Source organism: Brachyistius frenatus, unplaced genomic scaffold, assembly GCF_029030835.1.
Source record: "Brachyistius frenatus isolate BFR_SWC_R1_liver_20210118 unplaced genomic scaffold, ASM2903083v1 Contig_30, whole genome shotgun sequence".
Lineage (NCBI taxonomy): Eukaryota > Metazoa > Chordata > Actinopteri > Embiotocidae > Brachyistius > Brachyistius frenatus.
The window spans coordinates 922,065-939,705 of NW_027210629.1; the positions used below are offsets into that span (position 1 = coordinate 922,065).

The following is a 17,641-nucleotide window of genomic DNA, read 5'->3' on the forward strand; positions in this document are numbered from 1 at the left end:
TAAGTGAGAGCTATTACTGTGAGGCTGCATGCATCATTAAAAAGTAGAAAGAATCTTCACATGTTATATCTCACAATTTATGAATGAGATGATTACATCACTCTTTTTTTGGGTGCAGACCTGGACAAAACAATATTTAATAGATTTTAAACAAAACTAATAATTGCAATATAAATGCATAACATTGTGTTCCAATGAAGTAGGGCAAAACCTCTATTTGAGGTGGCATTTCTTTGATCTGTACAGTAAAAGCTAGTTTTGTCCTGGTCTGCTCTGTCTACCTCTTGTTCTTTGGCAGATGCAGCTCACTGACGCTACGATGCTTGTTCTTCTTCTTCTTCTTCTTCAAGCGTTGTAGTGGAGCTTTAGTGATCGGAGAGATGAGAAGGGCATCCAATAAGGACTGAGACATGGCCTTCTCAGGAGGCCAATGATTGCTCGGATTGGTTGCTCTGACCAGGTCAGGTCACGATGAGGAAAACAAAAGACAGAGGATGAAAGGGAAATTCCCTATTGACCCACAAAATTTATGCCAGTGTCTTTATTTTTCCCGACACCAATAAATCTCTAGATCTGAAATTATTACTTGTTTAACTGATTGATCAGTCCGCATCAAACAATCAATTGACGAAAAAATTAATTTAGACAATTGACTGGGGTAATTTTTTCGAGCAAAAAAACAGTTTCTCTAAAGTGAATATATACTCAGTTAACTCAACATTTTTGAGATTCAGTGTATTACTACCAACATGGTTGTTAGATGTATTAATACTGAAAATAATTGTTGGCTGCAGACAAAAAAATTAAAGGGTCTCTCTATAACACTGGAACCAGAAGATGTAGGATGGAGAACCTGAAAAACTCATGTTTTTGTTTTTAAAAGAGAAAATATATAAACAGAATTTTGATTATCCAGCCTCAGAGATGATAATGGAACCAAGATACTAATGGTCAGATATTACAAAAAAAAAAAAAAAAAAAAAAAAAATTACAGAGATAAAGAAGAGAAAATGGTTTGAGAAGTAGTCAGTTAATGCATAAAGCAAGAGGTTGTTGACAGGGAATACATGAGATACCTAAATAATCATTTCAGGGTGATGCACACAAAAACTAACACTGCCACACTCCATTTACCTTCCTGGTACTGGACTACAGCACACAGCTTGAGTGTGTTGTGCAGACTGTCTGGGGGCACTGGGAGTGAGGGGAGGGGGGCAGGGGGCTGCTCTGGGCAGGAAGTCCAGAGGACTTGACAGGAGCACTCTGCTGTTTACACACACACACACACACACACACACACACACACACACACACACACACACACACACACACACACACACACACACACACACACACACACACACACACACACACACACACACACACACACACACACACACACACAAGTATGCAACCATATACAGTAAGACAATGGCACAAGGCAGAAGCACCAGTGATATTAATTGACTTCACACAAAATATTGAAAAGAAGCCAACATTGTTTAGGTGAGTGTTGCAGCTTGGTGTTACATTACTATCAATAGACTATCAATAGAGGATGAATGTGAACTAATTTGTAGATAGTGCAACAGTTACAGAAAATCCCCATAGCCTTGTACCTGACTGATTTTGTAGAGAGTATTTGATGAGGAAGCAGTTTTTGAGATAGACCAGTATTGAATTGAACTGGGGGACTGGGAGGACAGACAGAGGAAAGACAGCACAGATTGGAAAAATACTTGAAACAAATAAAAAAAAGTTGACCTCAAGTGAATTATGTTTCAGAATTGTGGTGCAGCACCTGTGTTGAGGTGACGGATCAAACTGAGTTTGTGCTGTCTTAAGATACTTAGTAGGGTTATTTAATACAGTATATGGCAATCACCACCAGCATGTCAGGTCACACAGTAACTGAACTCTACATTTTCTGAGTCGATGCTGTCCTCTAGTGTTCTTACATTGGAACTGCTAGACCAGGAAAAATACAGAAGAAAAACGGGACATGATCATTTTGATTACAAAGTCTTTTTAACTATGACGAGAGTTTTAATTAAACTTTCCAGGCTCAATGTACCTTTCAGGAGTGAGCAGTTGAAAGCTTGGTGGAGCAGTAACATCTGAACCAGGTGGTCTATGGAAAGGTAATGGACCAGAGGAGGCCCTTGAAGGCTGACTATGAGCTGGTAAAGAGCTCCTAGGACATGAGGAGTGTGCTCCTACTGTTTGGCTAGGTAAACCACTAAAAACAGATAAACAGGATGGTGGAACCTGTGTTTCAACACGAGTTGGGCTATGTAGCGATTAGGACATGTTGGCTGCCAAAAAGACTGCATCAAGAGAAGTGTCATTTAGCTTTTGGGCATCTGAAAAGCTATGAAAGCTGTGAGATGATGGCATTTGGTTTAGCAATGAGCCATTGTATCCTAAAGGCACCGGCATCGGAGCTAATGGACAGTTCATGTTGAATGTTGGGTGTATTTGGCTAAACATGTCAGCGGCATTTGAAAATTACACTGGAATGGCTACTAGACACAGCTGTGTTGCAGATGATACACTGTTCTCTCGATTTTGGCTGTTTAAGAGGCTCTCAGGATTGGAAATGAGGACATGGTTTTGGATTGTAGAATTCTTTTCTGGCCAGTGTTGATTGGCGGACGACTGCGGTTGGTCAGTGTGAGCAGATGTGAGCATGAGCCTTAAATCATTCAGACCACTGAACATTATGACAGAAACACCTACTTGGTCAGAGGATTGGGGTGCTGGAGAGCTGTCACTGGCAGATAACAGACAGCAGAGAATAAAGTTATTGGGCTCATAGTGTCGGGCTCTTCATTAACTAATCACATTGACATTGGAGTTGGTTTTAGTGGAGTTAAATGAAGAGTAAAAAAGATCATAAAATGCACTTATGGGAAATCATTACCTAGCCAAAATAATGTGTCGGGTTAAACTACAGGAATTATAGTTCAGTGTGTAACATATAAAATCTTTTTTTTTTTTTACCCTTTTCTACACAACAAACACAAACAATGTGAGTTAGCGTTGTGACTAAATGAAAGCTTTTTTATGTGAGTCTTTTCTTTGGGTTTTCTTTAAAGGTGATTACGGTGAAAAGGGATGATTCAAAGTGAAGAGGTGAAAACCGTGACAAAGGTTTAGCTGATGATTTATACCTGACCTCCCCACTGTTTGTCTCAGATTCAGTGAGATAGCTTGAAGAGGAAAGAGTGAAGGGATCAAGGAAGTAGGGGAGAAAGAAAAGGACACAAGAAACAAAGAGAAAAGAAAACAAGAAAAAGTTTATCAATTTATTAGCTACAATATAGTTTTTCAAACTTAAAACACCAAAATAAAATTCCCAGCGTCTAGATTCCAGCTGTTATAAAATGCTGGTTACAATCTACAGAGAAGAAACTGATCAAATGTAGAGTAATCTGCAGAAAGTAAACAGAGCGATGAAATAAATGAAAAGGCACTGAGGAAATATTTTACATAGAAAGGGCTTTAAAATAGCATTTATACAGTCACTTCGCACACAGCACACCATCAATCCTAAACAGCCTGCTCAATGAAAAGAGACGTCTGTACTTGCATATACCTCATAGCATACAAAGGTCTCAAACCAGACTAGATTGTTTCATCCCAGCATTGTGGCATATAAGATATGGGTTTATATATACATGCATGAGAAGTTGAAATATCTTCAGATGTTTCAGATGGCACTGTTTTTCGAGATACTTTGTTTATAAAATAATTAAAATGCCAGCAAATATATCAGATGTAAACAAGCCATTAACACTTTTAAAAAAGTGTCTTTCCGAACACACGGTTACAGTTGTACAACAGTCCAACTGACATAAAGAAACATATGTCATGCACACTCATGCAGACCATGACAACACGTGCTATTTTCAGTGATCTCAGAAATCAACTCCCTCTTCCAAACCACACATCGTCCCCCATATGCAACAAGCTGTGCTGCATTAAAACGGTACAGAAGACAACAACAATGTAACAACAGTGCAGTGCATTTGGGACAAATAGTTTTGTGAGTCCTTTTGTTTCTCTCTTGATTTTATATTCAGACTTATAGAAGAGGTCGCTGGGTTTGTCTATTTATATGTTTGACTGTTCTTTATGTTCTGTGTTTCAACGTGAATGTAAACTGAATGATTCATAACATGCTGTCTTTACAACGTCCAGCGGCCCAGCTCGGTCTGCTTTGCTCTTTTCATTACCATGGGAACAGGTCCTGTGTGTTGTCTCTATCACATCTGGCACTGATGCGCACACACATTAAATGTAAAATCTGCATTTCTGCTGTAGTGAAGACTGCTGTGGGCAGAGATGTGGGTTAACAGCTGTATATTTGACTAATGCTGTGTTCCAAATGGCATACTTGTGCACTAATACTCAGTATTTTGAGTGCATAAGTGCGTCCACACTGTCAAGTCGAAACATGCAGTGCACTGCAAGTACCAGGATGATGCACTTAAAATGGTCCAAAAAAGAAGTGTGAAAAGCTGGACACTTTCCACACTAAACCATTGCCATCTTGGCTCCATACATGAAGGGCCACCGGCGTGATGAATTTTCAAATTAAGGCTCTGAGGAAGCTGCAGCTGTTTCTGAACACCACTCAAAAGTGTTTGTTTTTTTCACTACTGCTGCAGGACAGAACAATCAGTGTGTTTATTAAGTGTGTTAAACAGAGGCCACGAAAACATGTTCATTTTCTGAGTAACGTAATTAAATCTGCAGATATTTTGGCGGGTGATGTGTTCACATGCTGAGGTCATTTCCAGTCAGGGCAGAACTGCCGTGTGTGGATTGAAACAGCACTACCCTGTCAAAATTACTGCTCTACACAAGTAAGAGTTGTAACATAGGAGAACACTATATGTTAGGGTACTACAGGAAGTATGTCATTTGGAAAACAGCATAAGTGTGTCCAGACTACTTCTTTAGATCCGTAAGGATTTCAAACTTTTAAATGAAACCTCAATATTTCTTGTCTCTCACCTTTGTAGTGTTGGAAAATGTTGCCACACATTCCCACATAAGGATCAGCTGATAAGATATCTACTGTGACTGAATTCTTATTTCCATTGTTTCTACTGATCAGCTTTGGTGTTCATTGATATGAAGAGGACACCTTATTAGCTAAATTGCTGACAGGACTCAAGGTGTACACACCTTGTATCATACAAATGCAATTTATTCAAACTCAAATTTATATATAATGAGATGAACAAGGACATACACTGTTAATTTATGCATCTATGCCTTTAAGGTTGGAATCAGTGGAGTGGGTCAAGCCCGTAAGCAACACCCAATGAAATGTGTAAAAGGGTCCAGTGCACTGCCAACAGTGAAGGACAAGCCCACACAGACATACAAACACAAAAAGACTCTAGCAGTTCATGTGCAAGTTCCCACTCCAGAATTCTTTCCATTACTTTCTTTTCTCCCATCAAACCACAGGCTTTTATAGTCAAATAGTAAATTTGATAAAGAAACACCTCACTGATATATTTGTACACATACACGGGTAGACAGCCAATTGCACCTACGAAGACACACACACACACACACACACACACACACACACACACACACACACACACACACACACACACACACACACACACACACACACACACACACACACACACACACACATGCACACACACAGTCTACTGGACATTGAGGGTGCGAGCAGACACCTCGTGGTGCCAGTCTCTCAGCTCGTTGTACTTGGGGCCAATCACCAACCGAGTGGTGGTCTTGTTCACTCTGTCATCCAGCACAAGAGAGTCAAGAAAGAAAAAAGGAGAAAAGGACACCAGAAGAGACACAAAGAAAGGATTTAGGAAAAGTAAAATATTTGCTCTGTAGTCTGCACTGAAATGCACTGCAAGGCATGCCACACAGAAAGCGAGATGATACGCAAGGAGTGGTTGCCACCAAAAAGCTCACAATACACAAAAGAGATGATACAAGAGGTAGTGAAGGTGAGCAGTTTAGCAGTTGTAGTCAGACAAAAAAAAAAAAAAGAAAAAAGAGAGAGACAGAAATCAATGTAGAGAAAGAAAAACTGCCAGGATTATTTAGACAACAGATAACTCCTGTATCAAAAGAGCTCATCTTTATCATGTCCAAATGCAACCCATGAATTATGGTCAGTATAAACAGAGAATTATGAATTCATTTAACAATGAAGCCACAAACCAACACCCACAGTCTGCAGCAATGACTATGTTAACATGAGTGATCAAGCACACACAATGATCACGTATCGCCACCAACAACCGAGAGCAACGAAAAGCTAATGGTTCACATCACGTGTTAGAAGACATGCAGCACAGCAGGGCTGTCACATCCACAAACAACTACGAGGAACAAAAAAAACACCTCATAAACACATCAACAGGCAAAACACAGATGGAGACACTTTCAGCTACTGGCATGTTTAAAATCAACCTAGCGGAGACTTGAATATCATTGAGAATTGAAACACTGTACAGTACAGAGAGGACTGGCTTTTGACTTAAACTCAAGTCAAGTCAGTTTGACTCAAACATAATTCATCCCCTGCTGTCTAGACAGGAAGAGCTAGGAAGATTTAGAATCAGATTTTTCTTTTGTTTGTTTGATATCTTAGAGACATCCAACTGAGCGGGTTAAATGAAATCACTACAAAAATCAATTGAAAAGATTTGATTTTCTGGAATATGTATCCACACAATCATTCATATGAGCAACCACAAACAAAATGCCATGCACTTACTTTGTATTCTTGGCTGTGTCAGCTTCCTCATTTTGAGCTGCAAGTGAAAGACAATAAGTATTGGTGAGCGCTAAAAGAATGTCTTTTTGATTTGATTTGAAAATAATGTACTCAACAGTAAGCATGATGATTCTCAGGTTTGGTAAATAGTTTATGTGTACTAACATTTATGGACTATTCATATAATGACAAATGTAAAAAAAATAATCACTGCACTTCATTTAGGCATACCATGCTCGGTGCCAGTGATCTGAGCCAGAATCCTGAAGGATCTGGACTGGGTAGTGCCCGTGCGAGGGCGCCAGTCCTCCGTATCCTCCGTTATACGCTTTCTGCTGGCATCAGCATGAGTGGGTACATGGTAGAAATGGATGTCTGTGTCCACAATGTGTTTCCTGGGAACTCTGAAGAAGGACAGGGACAAAGAGAATGGATGGCATCGGGAAACATATCTTTTTTACATTCACAGAGCAAACAAAAAAATGAGATGAAGACTGCTGAGACTGAACTTTGTGTAGAGTGTTAAGAGACAAAAGCAGGTTTAGTTATTTGTATTCATTAGGAGGTTACTTTCAATGAGCTTTTTTATTTAAATAATTGTATTTATTATTATTATTTAGTTATTTATTTAATTTAAACTGCTAATTGATCAAAGGTTACATGAGATGACAATGTGACACAGTGTAAAAATAGTCACCTACAACAGCTGATTATTGAACAAGAAAAAAAATCACACCACACTTTGTTAAATGAATTAGGTGTGAAGAGCTAAACCAATCTAATACCTTGGTGGCTGCGGTTTTCTTGAAAACCAAAGACAGAGAATAACAGGACAGAAGAAAATAGAAATAGACTAAATAAAGGCAGGGGATCATAAAACAGCAATATTCATAACAGCTATAAGGACACAATGGAACTGTGAAAAGACTTACTTCAAAATACTTTGAGGTCCACTAAAGGGGAAGTAAAGAAAGCAGACAAACAGAGATAGAGAAATGAAAAATGTTTTCATTTGTGAGGAATAATGAAGGGAAATGTCAGCAATTAAAGAGGGGAAATGAAAAATGTTTTCATTTGTGAGGAATAATGAAGGGAAATGTTAGCAATTAAAGAGAGTGGAAACTGTATTTGGAACATTTTAAATCATTGAGTTATGGACCACAACTGCCAATGCATGCACAACAGAGAGTCAAAATATCCATCAATGAGGAAAATAAATCAAAACGTCAGTTCTATTTTCAACCAGATGGTGGTGGTCTTGATCTGCCTGAAGTTCTAGAAGGGAGAGTCATTTGTTATTTTGGACAGTTCGGAAAGTAGATGTTTCAATTTTTTTAAATTTTTTTTTTTTATTCAAACAATACTGAGAAATGTGCAGTTTTGCTTTAATAAGTGTGAAACATTATTATGATTTAACATGTGTAGTTTGTGTTTATGAACAGTAGATGTGTAAGACATTTCAATCCTCCTTAGCAACAGGGTGCTGACAGGCCTGTTACTAATTGATTGTCAATAAATCACCCCTTGGGACACATGGGCATTGACGATGTTCCTGCCCTGCTGTCAATAAATCACCTATAAATACACTTCCACCCACAAACTCACGTCACACATATTGAATAAACTGATTTATGAGTGTCTCTCAACTCTTTCTTGTTATGGAAGCAGCTATGTGGGTGTGGCAGCTTTGACAGCTCAATGTGAGCCTGGTCACACATTTACACATATACTGGACATGTTTTACTATATAGTCTCTGTGTGTGTGAGTGTGCATATGCATGCTACTCTGTCAATATCAATATCTGAGATCCATAGTTGTGGTAAAAAAAAATATACTGTTGCCTCAAGAAATTGTATCTCATATGTAAATTATTGTATTGATTTTAATTAGATGAAGTGAGTGTGCTACAATACTGCAGTTATTGTATCATATAATCAAATCAAGCAAATTGAATAATACATTATCAGTAGTAATCCTTTTTTAATTTTGTTAAAATATCTTACTAACTACACTACATATGACTTTAACACATAAGAAGGAAAATGTTGTGTAAAATATAAAATGTAAACTGCGAATTAGTGACCTAATGCATGCACAGAGAAAGGTGAACAGGTAAGAGGAAAATGGGCAGTCAAACACTGGACATGCTGCAGAGACTAACTTTGTGACTGGAGGACGTGCTGTAGTCTGCAAAGCAGAAAAACAAGGATTTAAACAAAGAGAGAGAGATTGACGGAGAGCACTGACATACAGAGGTATAAATTCTTACAGTAAATAACACTGAAAGATATCATTCATAACTCCCTTCTGAAACAAACCACACAGTTCGTTTACAGCACGCAAACAAGCAAGCAAGATGCAAGGATGGACATACATGCTGCCCCGTACTCCCGGTGAGTATGCATCTCAGCAACAGCATAATAAATAGATTTACTGATAATGGAATAAAACGTCTGCTGCTGAGTGTGCCGAGAAATCAAGATAAAATTAGAATTTCAGAGCGTATTTCTGAAATAAGTAGTGTAGTAGCAATCAATAAGTAGTGACAAGGCCTTTGCAACATCTTACCTATGTCTTTATATTGATCATCTGTAAAAGTTGATTTGCATGTTCATCTCTATGTCGTGAATGACCAAAATAACAACTGCAATGGTTGAACAGTCTGTCACTGAAATTATCAGTGAATTAAAACATTATTAAGTGAAGAAAACATGTCATAAAAACATACAAACCATACAAATACTATATAAAGAAGTTTTGGCTTTAATAAAGTAGTTATTATGTTATTTGCTTGTGTTATGTTAGGAAATGTAATCTGTGATACTTGGGGAAGGCTATGTCCCCAACTGAAATGCAGCTTGTGTGTCTGTGTGTGCGCGCATGACAATATGGTGTAAGATAATATTGTGCAGATCACTGGTGTCTACTGAGTCTTACAGAAAGATAAACCACTAACCACTTTCAAAAGCACACAGAGAGAGGATACAATTTAAATGAACAGGGAAATTATGAAAAAGAAAAGTGTATTTAATACTCTTGGTATCTGGAGGACCAAATGGTTTTAAGAAAAAAATTGGAATTAATGGAATTAAATTTCTTGATGAAGGTGTGTGTTAGTCTATGAAGAGGCATAGTGTGTGTGGGGGAAATCTATCTGGATTCAAGGCTGAAACTTACTGACTGACTGATTTGCTACAAGAGCAAAGAGACTGCCACGCAGTTCAAGTTACAAATACAGGGCATATATATAGAGCTTAGTCAAAGCATCACAGCATAGTTATATTCACTATGTCTCTAGCGACAGGCAAGTTAGGGTTGAGACAGAAAAAGAGGTAGATGATAGTGGAAATATTGGTGACGAAGATAGAAACAGGCAGCTTGTGTGTGAAGGATGGCAGAGGAAACATGATAAATTGAAGAGAAAAAGAGAAGAGAAGGAACGGATGCAGAGAGGACAAATGTAGATGAGGATGGGTTTTCACCCAGAATGGTTCTCCTTAAATGCTACAGACCACGTACATATTGGAACTGTGGTGCTGTCCAGAGAACCCTACCTTGACACAAAATAAAGGTTCACAATCGAGAGGTCCACTTGAATGATTTGTGACAAAATTAGATCAGAGAAAGATGAAAGAAAGATGCACTCACATTCACAAGTCAATAGGACAGGGAGAGTAACTGTATTTCAATAGGATAAATCAGGTAAAAAGACATATTATGTTAGGGATATTTTGTTTGTCCCTACATATTTGTTGTGAATTCTCCATTATTTTAAATATTACATTACATTTCATTTAGCTGACGCTTTTATCCAAAGTGTCTTTCAATAAGTGCATTTCAACCATGAGGGTACAAAACCCAGAACAACAAGAATCAAGAAAATACAATTTCTTCAAGAAAGCCAAACTACAAAGTGCTAAAAGTAAGTGCCATTTTAAGCGCTACTAAAGTGCTACCTATTAAATACAGAATTAAATAAAAACTCGAAAAGCGAATTTATAGTCCATCAATTCTCCAACTATGGAATTTCTGTAATCGTTCCTCCTTAAGTCAAACAGTAAACTAATGGTACAATAATAAACTTAGTTTGCTATCTAACACTGTTATTAGTGTAACAGTGTTTCTCAGATGATATAGAAGAAAAAAACAAAAATTCTGTTTGGCTTCTTTTTTAAAAAAAAAAACCATATAAGCTACACATGGCTCAAAGTTGAAGCTGTTGTGTGCAGAGTATAGTCTTTATAGAATCCTAAGTTTTATAACTAAATTGGAAAAACACCAGTTTTTGTAAATCCAAACTATGTACTTGTCCAACTTCAAGTATAAACTGTTGTTTTCATCTCCTCCTACACAAATCAGCAAACAAATACAGGAGACTGTTGCACAAATTGGTATTCCAATATGAATATTTCATATCAATAGTTTGAATCGGTGAGGGACTCATCAACTGACACCCAACAGACACAGAGGTGAACATGTTCAATAATAGCAGCAAGGAGAAAAAATAAATAAAAGTTTCTATCTCCTATTAGACAGAACCACAATGGAGAAAGATGGAAAATGTGAAAGACCAAGAACCGACAAATTCATTAGATTGGTTCGCAAGGCCACCACTCACCCATTAAACTGCAGTGGTAAGGCTCCAACCTGACTCTCCAATAGGCCCCGCCTCTGCCCCAGGGCCACCTCACAGGCATTCTCAGTAGAGTAGAGGTTGATTGGTGTGTTATACACCGATGGCTGAGGCGGAACGAGGACAGGAGGGGAGGAGGAGGCAGAGGATGGATAAGAGAGAGGAGGAGGAGAAAGAGAAGGAGGTGGACTGATGTGGGAGGAGGCAGGCGTAAAGGCAGAGGATGGGGATGGGATGAAAGTGGCAAAAGGGGGATGTGAAGGAAGGTATTCACTCTCTGAGCTGCAACCCCCATAAGGTCTGGGAGCCCTGTTGTAGGGGACGGTGGACTGGCTGGAGGAATAAGGGTGAGGATGGTGTAGAGGAGGGGGATGGGTGATGGCTACTGGTTTTATGATGTTTGATCGGTCGTCCTACCGATATGAGAGAAGAGCGTGCAAACACACACACACACACACACACACACACACACACACACACACACACACACACACACACACACACACACACACACACACACACACACACACACACACACACACACACACACACACACACACACACAAAATCACACCAAAGCACACACTATACTGATGTCTCCCCAGGTAATTATTTGTCGATATGTGTTTGTCCAATGTATTACAGAGTTTTTACAGAAAAATTACTTTAAAATGTAGCCTCTGAATTTTGTGGGGAAGGGGAAACATCAATATACCTGACTGTAATTGACAATAAAAACATAAGCTTAGTAAATAAATCAAACAGATCAATGTGGCTGTCATGCAACAAACTGTATGTGTGGCATTGCTCCAGAAGGGTGTAATTGCTAAAAAGAAGTCTTCACAGCACTCACAACATGGCACCCCAGGTGATATACATTTGTTTCTTTGTCTGCTGTTAATGTGGGAGTTAATGTACTAGGTTTGAATGTTGTCACACTGTTGAATAGGAGGTTTTCAGCCTATGTCTGTCCAAAATATATGGGCTAGTAAGGGCCTATCGGACCTACTGGTAGGTTCAAGAGGCTGTTATCAATGATCTACACTGTATAACTGTTGGATACTATCAGTGGCAGGAGGCATAACAGAGCTTCATTATCATGGCAACAATAAAAACATGTAGTTCACATTGTGAGATGGTCACAGTCTAGCTAGGCTTAGGCATTAAAACTAATTGGTTAGGGTTCGAATAAATGTCAGGGTACGTAATAACATTATGTAAGTTAAATTATGTGTGTGAAATCCATTGCTCACCTTTGCTTCCACAGGGGACATGAACGGGACACAAACGGTAATCTCCTGAGTGAAAGTACTTTGCTTGATCCATCAAACCACACTCAACCTGCTTACTCACGCAGCTTTTGTTGATCTCAATACTACATCTTCATACTTATTCCTTTGCTCCCATTGTAATTAGAGGCATCAATAGCTCACATTTGCTGTATCCATCTGGCCAACTAGTAGGCGCAGCTTGCCCCTATAAGATAAGCCCATATATTTGCAACAGATGTGTGACATTAACCATCAGTTCAAAAGTCTGACAACAGTCAGATCAGGATGTTGATTAAAATAAAAGCGATGCAGTAAATCCACGACAATTTTTTTTAATGTCCCTTAAAAATCACACAATTTTAGAAAAGTAAAAAAGTTTGTTGAATTATTATATAAAAATTGTTTCTGACCATTCAGCACAATATTTGACTGAAAGTGTCAATAGTATAGATTAAAAACGTAATATGTTAAAGAGTATCTATCCAGCCACAACTAAAATTTTCACCTGGCATGCCTTTCCTTAATTAATAAGTCATATTTTCTTATTTGTATTCTCACATACCTTTGGTGCGACTGGAGGAGGTTTAGGAACACTGGAGACCCTAGGAAAAAAGGAGCGAGAAAAGGAAAATCAGTTATGACTGCACAACAATTCTTTTTCATTTCATTTTGAAAGATGTTGACCCTTAGTCAACAATATGTGTGTAAAATGACATAGGCTATTCCACAGTGTTTGCTGATATTTATGAAGCCACTCAAACTGCTAAGACCATCCTGTTCAAATCTCAGATGTTGCTGAGGTTTAGAAAAACTGGGGTTATGGTGAATAACGACTCAACCCGAGCTCTCAGCTCAGTAACCAACATGGAGAAGTTTCTGTCATCAGCTATGACAGAATCCAAAAGAGTCTCACGGTGTCTGTGTGTCAAAGAAATTTGAGTTGCCGCAGCTGAAAATTACGGGTTTCTTTCGATGTATGAGTTCTTTTGAAGCCAGCTGTAGTTATTCTATAAAGTACTGTATCAATCTGATACTCTTGGTGATTGATACTCTTGATGCCTTTTTGAGCCATGATCTCCCTAAAGGTCACCAAAGGAACTTGCTTGTGACTCCCCACACTCTTAAATGTATTCAGAAGTGATACTGGTTTAGCACTTAATCCTAATATCAATTTTACTAAGATCATTTTTCATCTGTTGAAAGGGTTATTTTCTGACCTGCTTGTTTGTTTTCAGATGATTTCACTGCAACAGTAGTTTATTTTTTGTTTTGTTTTGCAAAAATGAGCTGAAACAGTAACAGTAAAGACTCTGTAAATGTTAAAATAAGTGAATTTCCTCTGTGTCAGTTACACATATGGAACAAATGTATGGAACAAATGTATGGTCATTCAGCACCTACTTCATTAAGCAGGATATAAAGAAAAAGATAAGAGTTCAATTTAATAAATTAAAGGTTAAGAGAACTGTGCAGTAACTCAAGACATGTAAAGGTCAGCAGCCTTGCATTCCTTTCAGAGCAGCCCTTCTAGACACTTCCTCAGGGAGAGTCATGTCCTTCACTTTGGTAAATTTGAACCGACACCTTTGTAGTAGCTAGAATCACATTAGTCCAAAGATACAGATACTCGCTTTGCCCTTTCTCCCGGCCTCCTGCTCCCCACTCCACCAACAGTGTCCTGTCCTGCCATCATGTTCCTTCAATATGAATTGACGTAATCTCAAATTATATTTTGCCACAAAACGGTTCTGAGAAAATCTTATTCTGGGCAAGTTGGAGTACTCAACAATATTCATCATAACTTTAGATTTCTGATATAATTTGTGAATTTTTTTAAAAATATAATCAAGAGAGGCAGTTTCATGAACACAGGGTGAGAGACGATAAGCTGTTTGTTAAGCCGGTACTCCTGTTGTTTAGTTTGAAGCTATAGTTGAAATTCCTATTGTTGAAAAGAAATTCCTTGTCAAACCGGTCTTGGTTACTTGAAGGAAGCCTGCCATTTATTCAGACAGTCTTTTTCTCCTGATTTTTGTTTAGTTGGGGAGCATAGTATTGTCTCTCTGTTTCATTATTTAGACACTTTTTTATATTTTAGTTGGTGTGGATCTTTTTATTTGTTATGTTGGCGTTGGAGACCCTGAACTTAATTGTTCCCATTTCACCAATTTTAGTTGCTGCTAATCAAACTCTGTAAATAAATGATATTCTTTCTGACATCTAAAGCGTTTCAGCAGCCTTTTATTGCCTTTTTGGTTCTAGTTTTGTAAACTTGTTATGTTTCTCCCAGTGTTCCCTAGATAATAAATAGAGGTCATAACTGTCTGAGTTAAATATCTGTTAAGGGCCTTTCAGCCCTGAAGGGAGCCTCCCACGCTGTTTACTGCCCTCAAAACATAGTCTTAGGCATGGCCAGTTAAAGAACACTTATTGTGGTTATGGTTTGATAATCATTAATAAGACGATGGGATTTTTATGCCAATTTAACTGTCTGCCTCAAAAGCTCAACCAAAACAAAAGTCTGGTGTAAAAGGCATGCCTCATCTATGACATCTGTACCCCTGCCCGGCAGGTTTCCATGGACACACAATACTGTAAATAGCCCTACTTGTACACAAAGCTAATCTGAGGACAGCAATGACGCCACTTGTTAAAGCAATGGGATGGAAATATGTATGGCACATGGAGGAGGAAGGGGAATACTGGGGTATCACAAAAGTATTTCAAATACTACATCGTCATCCCCACATGCTGTTGCCTCGATTACACTGCAGCTATAACTGGAAAACACCAACATGGAAATGTGTTACAGTCACACTTAATGCTAAGAGGGGAACTTGGGAGCACTTGCGAGGCTTGTAACTATCAAGGTTGATCTTCCTGAAACCTAAGTAGCACTCAGGTTCAACTCAGCTATGGAAAAAGTGTATTTATGGTGGACTGAATTTTTTTTTATTTTTTTTTAACGCATATTAAAGCTCTTTGGAATGTTTCTTCATAACTGAAATGTCTGAGGGTTGATTAAGATTAAGTTGATGTGATAAAAGCACTGACAGTGTGACAGTGACAAACATGACATGACGTATATCTAGATTCTCTGGCCTGTACATGTATAGTATGACTGTGTTCCTCTTTTGAGCACAGAGACCCACCAGGAGTTTAATTCCATTTGCAACATGTTTCCTGCATTTGTAACTTTGCATGTTCCATATTAGCTGTCAGGCTCTACATGTCTGTGTTTCCTTAACTCTGTTCATCTCATGTTTGTGGAAGTTTTATATTATATAACAGAGCGATTGGTGTGTTCGTGTAATTGTAAAACTGTATTGCCTCACAATTTTTAATGGTGACAGCTATTTAGCCTTTTTTTTTTTACCTAACCAAATCCGCGTGCATGTTGTGGCTACAGCAGCAGTGCTTAAACATATTTGTATTTTCTATTTATAACAAAAAAATAATGTATGGTATTATTTACACTAACAGTTCTTTGAATGCTGGTTGTTAGTGTTTAAGTGAAGTTTCAAATTTCGATTTGTAGAATTTCTTCATTTCTTCTAAAATGGAATTGGTAACTTCAACTAAAGTAACTAAAACAATAACTGTTGGTTTCCATTCATTCAGCATCTGGACCATACTGGTATATACAATCTGGGTTGTATACAGAGTTTACAGAGAACCATAGCTAAACATTCCTACATTTATGCAATAATTGACAATATCATTAGAGGAGGATGGCGTCTCTTTTTCATCTCCTCTCAAATCACCCAAGCCATTGCGGCTGTTCTGTGTTCTCTTGTGAGCATTTGTGCTTAATCTCTCCGGTCTATTCTTACCCCAGTGACATCACTGACCGATGTTTCCAGGGCTGTGCCCTGACATACCATCAGCCTCAACAGTAAGATACCGGCCATCCTGAATCAATAGGAGAATGTTGCCTGTACGCATGTCTGTCTGGTCTGTCTGTCTGTGTGTGTGTGTGTGTGTGTGTGTGTGTGTGTGTGTGTGTGTGTGTGTGTGTGTGTGTGTGTGTGTGTGTGTGTGTGTGTGTGTGTGTGTGTGTGTGTGTGTGTGTGTGTGTGTGTGTGTGTGTGTGTGTGTGTGTGTGTGTGTGTGTGTGTGTGTGTGTTTTTGTGTATATTCGTATGTTAAAAAAGGTCAAGATGCAAGACCAGTTCAGGTGGAGGTGACACTTTTCAGGAGCAGTTTGTGGAAGTAAAACTCACGCTTTATATTACAAAAACACAAATATAGGCATAGATCATCCAAATACATGAAGGCATTTTACAAGATGTGTGTGACCTTTAAAGGTGTTTTACATTTTATGCCAGTTTTTGTTTACCCAAACACAAAAACTACCTGCATTAAAAAAATCTGTACACACACACACACACACACACACACACACACACACACACACACACACACACACACACACACACACACACACACACACACACACACACACACACACACACACACACACACACAAACAAACGTATATATCCTCGCAAACACGTTTCTTTTTTTTTAAGGAGTTTCACACCCATAATGGTATTTCGGCATAAAGTAGGTCTGTAATGAAGTGTGCTGCCATTCGGATGACAGAATCATTAGCGGTAGTGAACGGACAAAGGCCAGTTGACATTCACAGAAATACATTCGCATACACACACAGTGATGCAGTGTGCAGGGTGTGGTGACAGTGATTTCAGGCATGACACATTGTGCTCAGGAAATGTTACTGGGGTAGTGCAACAACACAGACTACAAGGCCCAGTCTATACATACACAGCATCTGCTCCTGCAAATAAGCTTTCGTTAAGGCAAACACACACTGCATTTGTCCAAGTTTATTTTTGGATTTAATGCACCTTCTGGATGCATTTCTGAATTTTTCTTGTGCTCCAATTGCCTTGAATCCAGTCTGTTTTAAAGAGCCATGATCT

The 17,641-nt window shown here is 38.5% G+C and overlaps 1 protein-coding gene across 1 annotated transcript in view; it reads right to left on the minus strand.

The window, feature by feature from the left end:
• The window catches only part of pdlim5a (PDZ and LIM domain 5a), a 69,668-nt gene that overhangs the window by 15,110 nt on the left and 36,917 nt on the right, over window positions 1–17,641 (minus strand). The window contains exons 4-7 of the mRNA XM_069699427.1: window positions 13,258–13,297; window positions 11,410–11,837; window positions 7,022–7,194; window positions 6,791–6,827 (exon numbers count right to left, since the gene is read on the minus strand). Coding sequence (XP_069555528.1) covers window positions 6,791–6,827; window positions 7,022–7,194; window positions 11,410–11,837; window positions 13,258–13,297 — 678 coding nt within the window. The remainder of the gene's footprint in view (window positions 1–6,790; window positions 6,828–7,021; window positions 7,195–11,409; window positions 11,838–13,257; window positions 13,298–17,641) is intronic.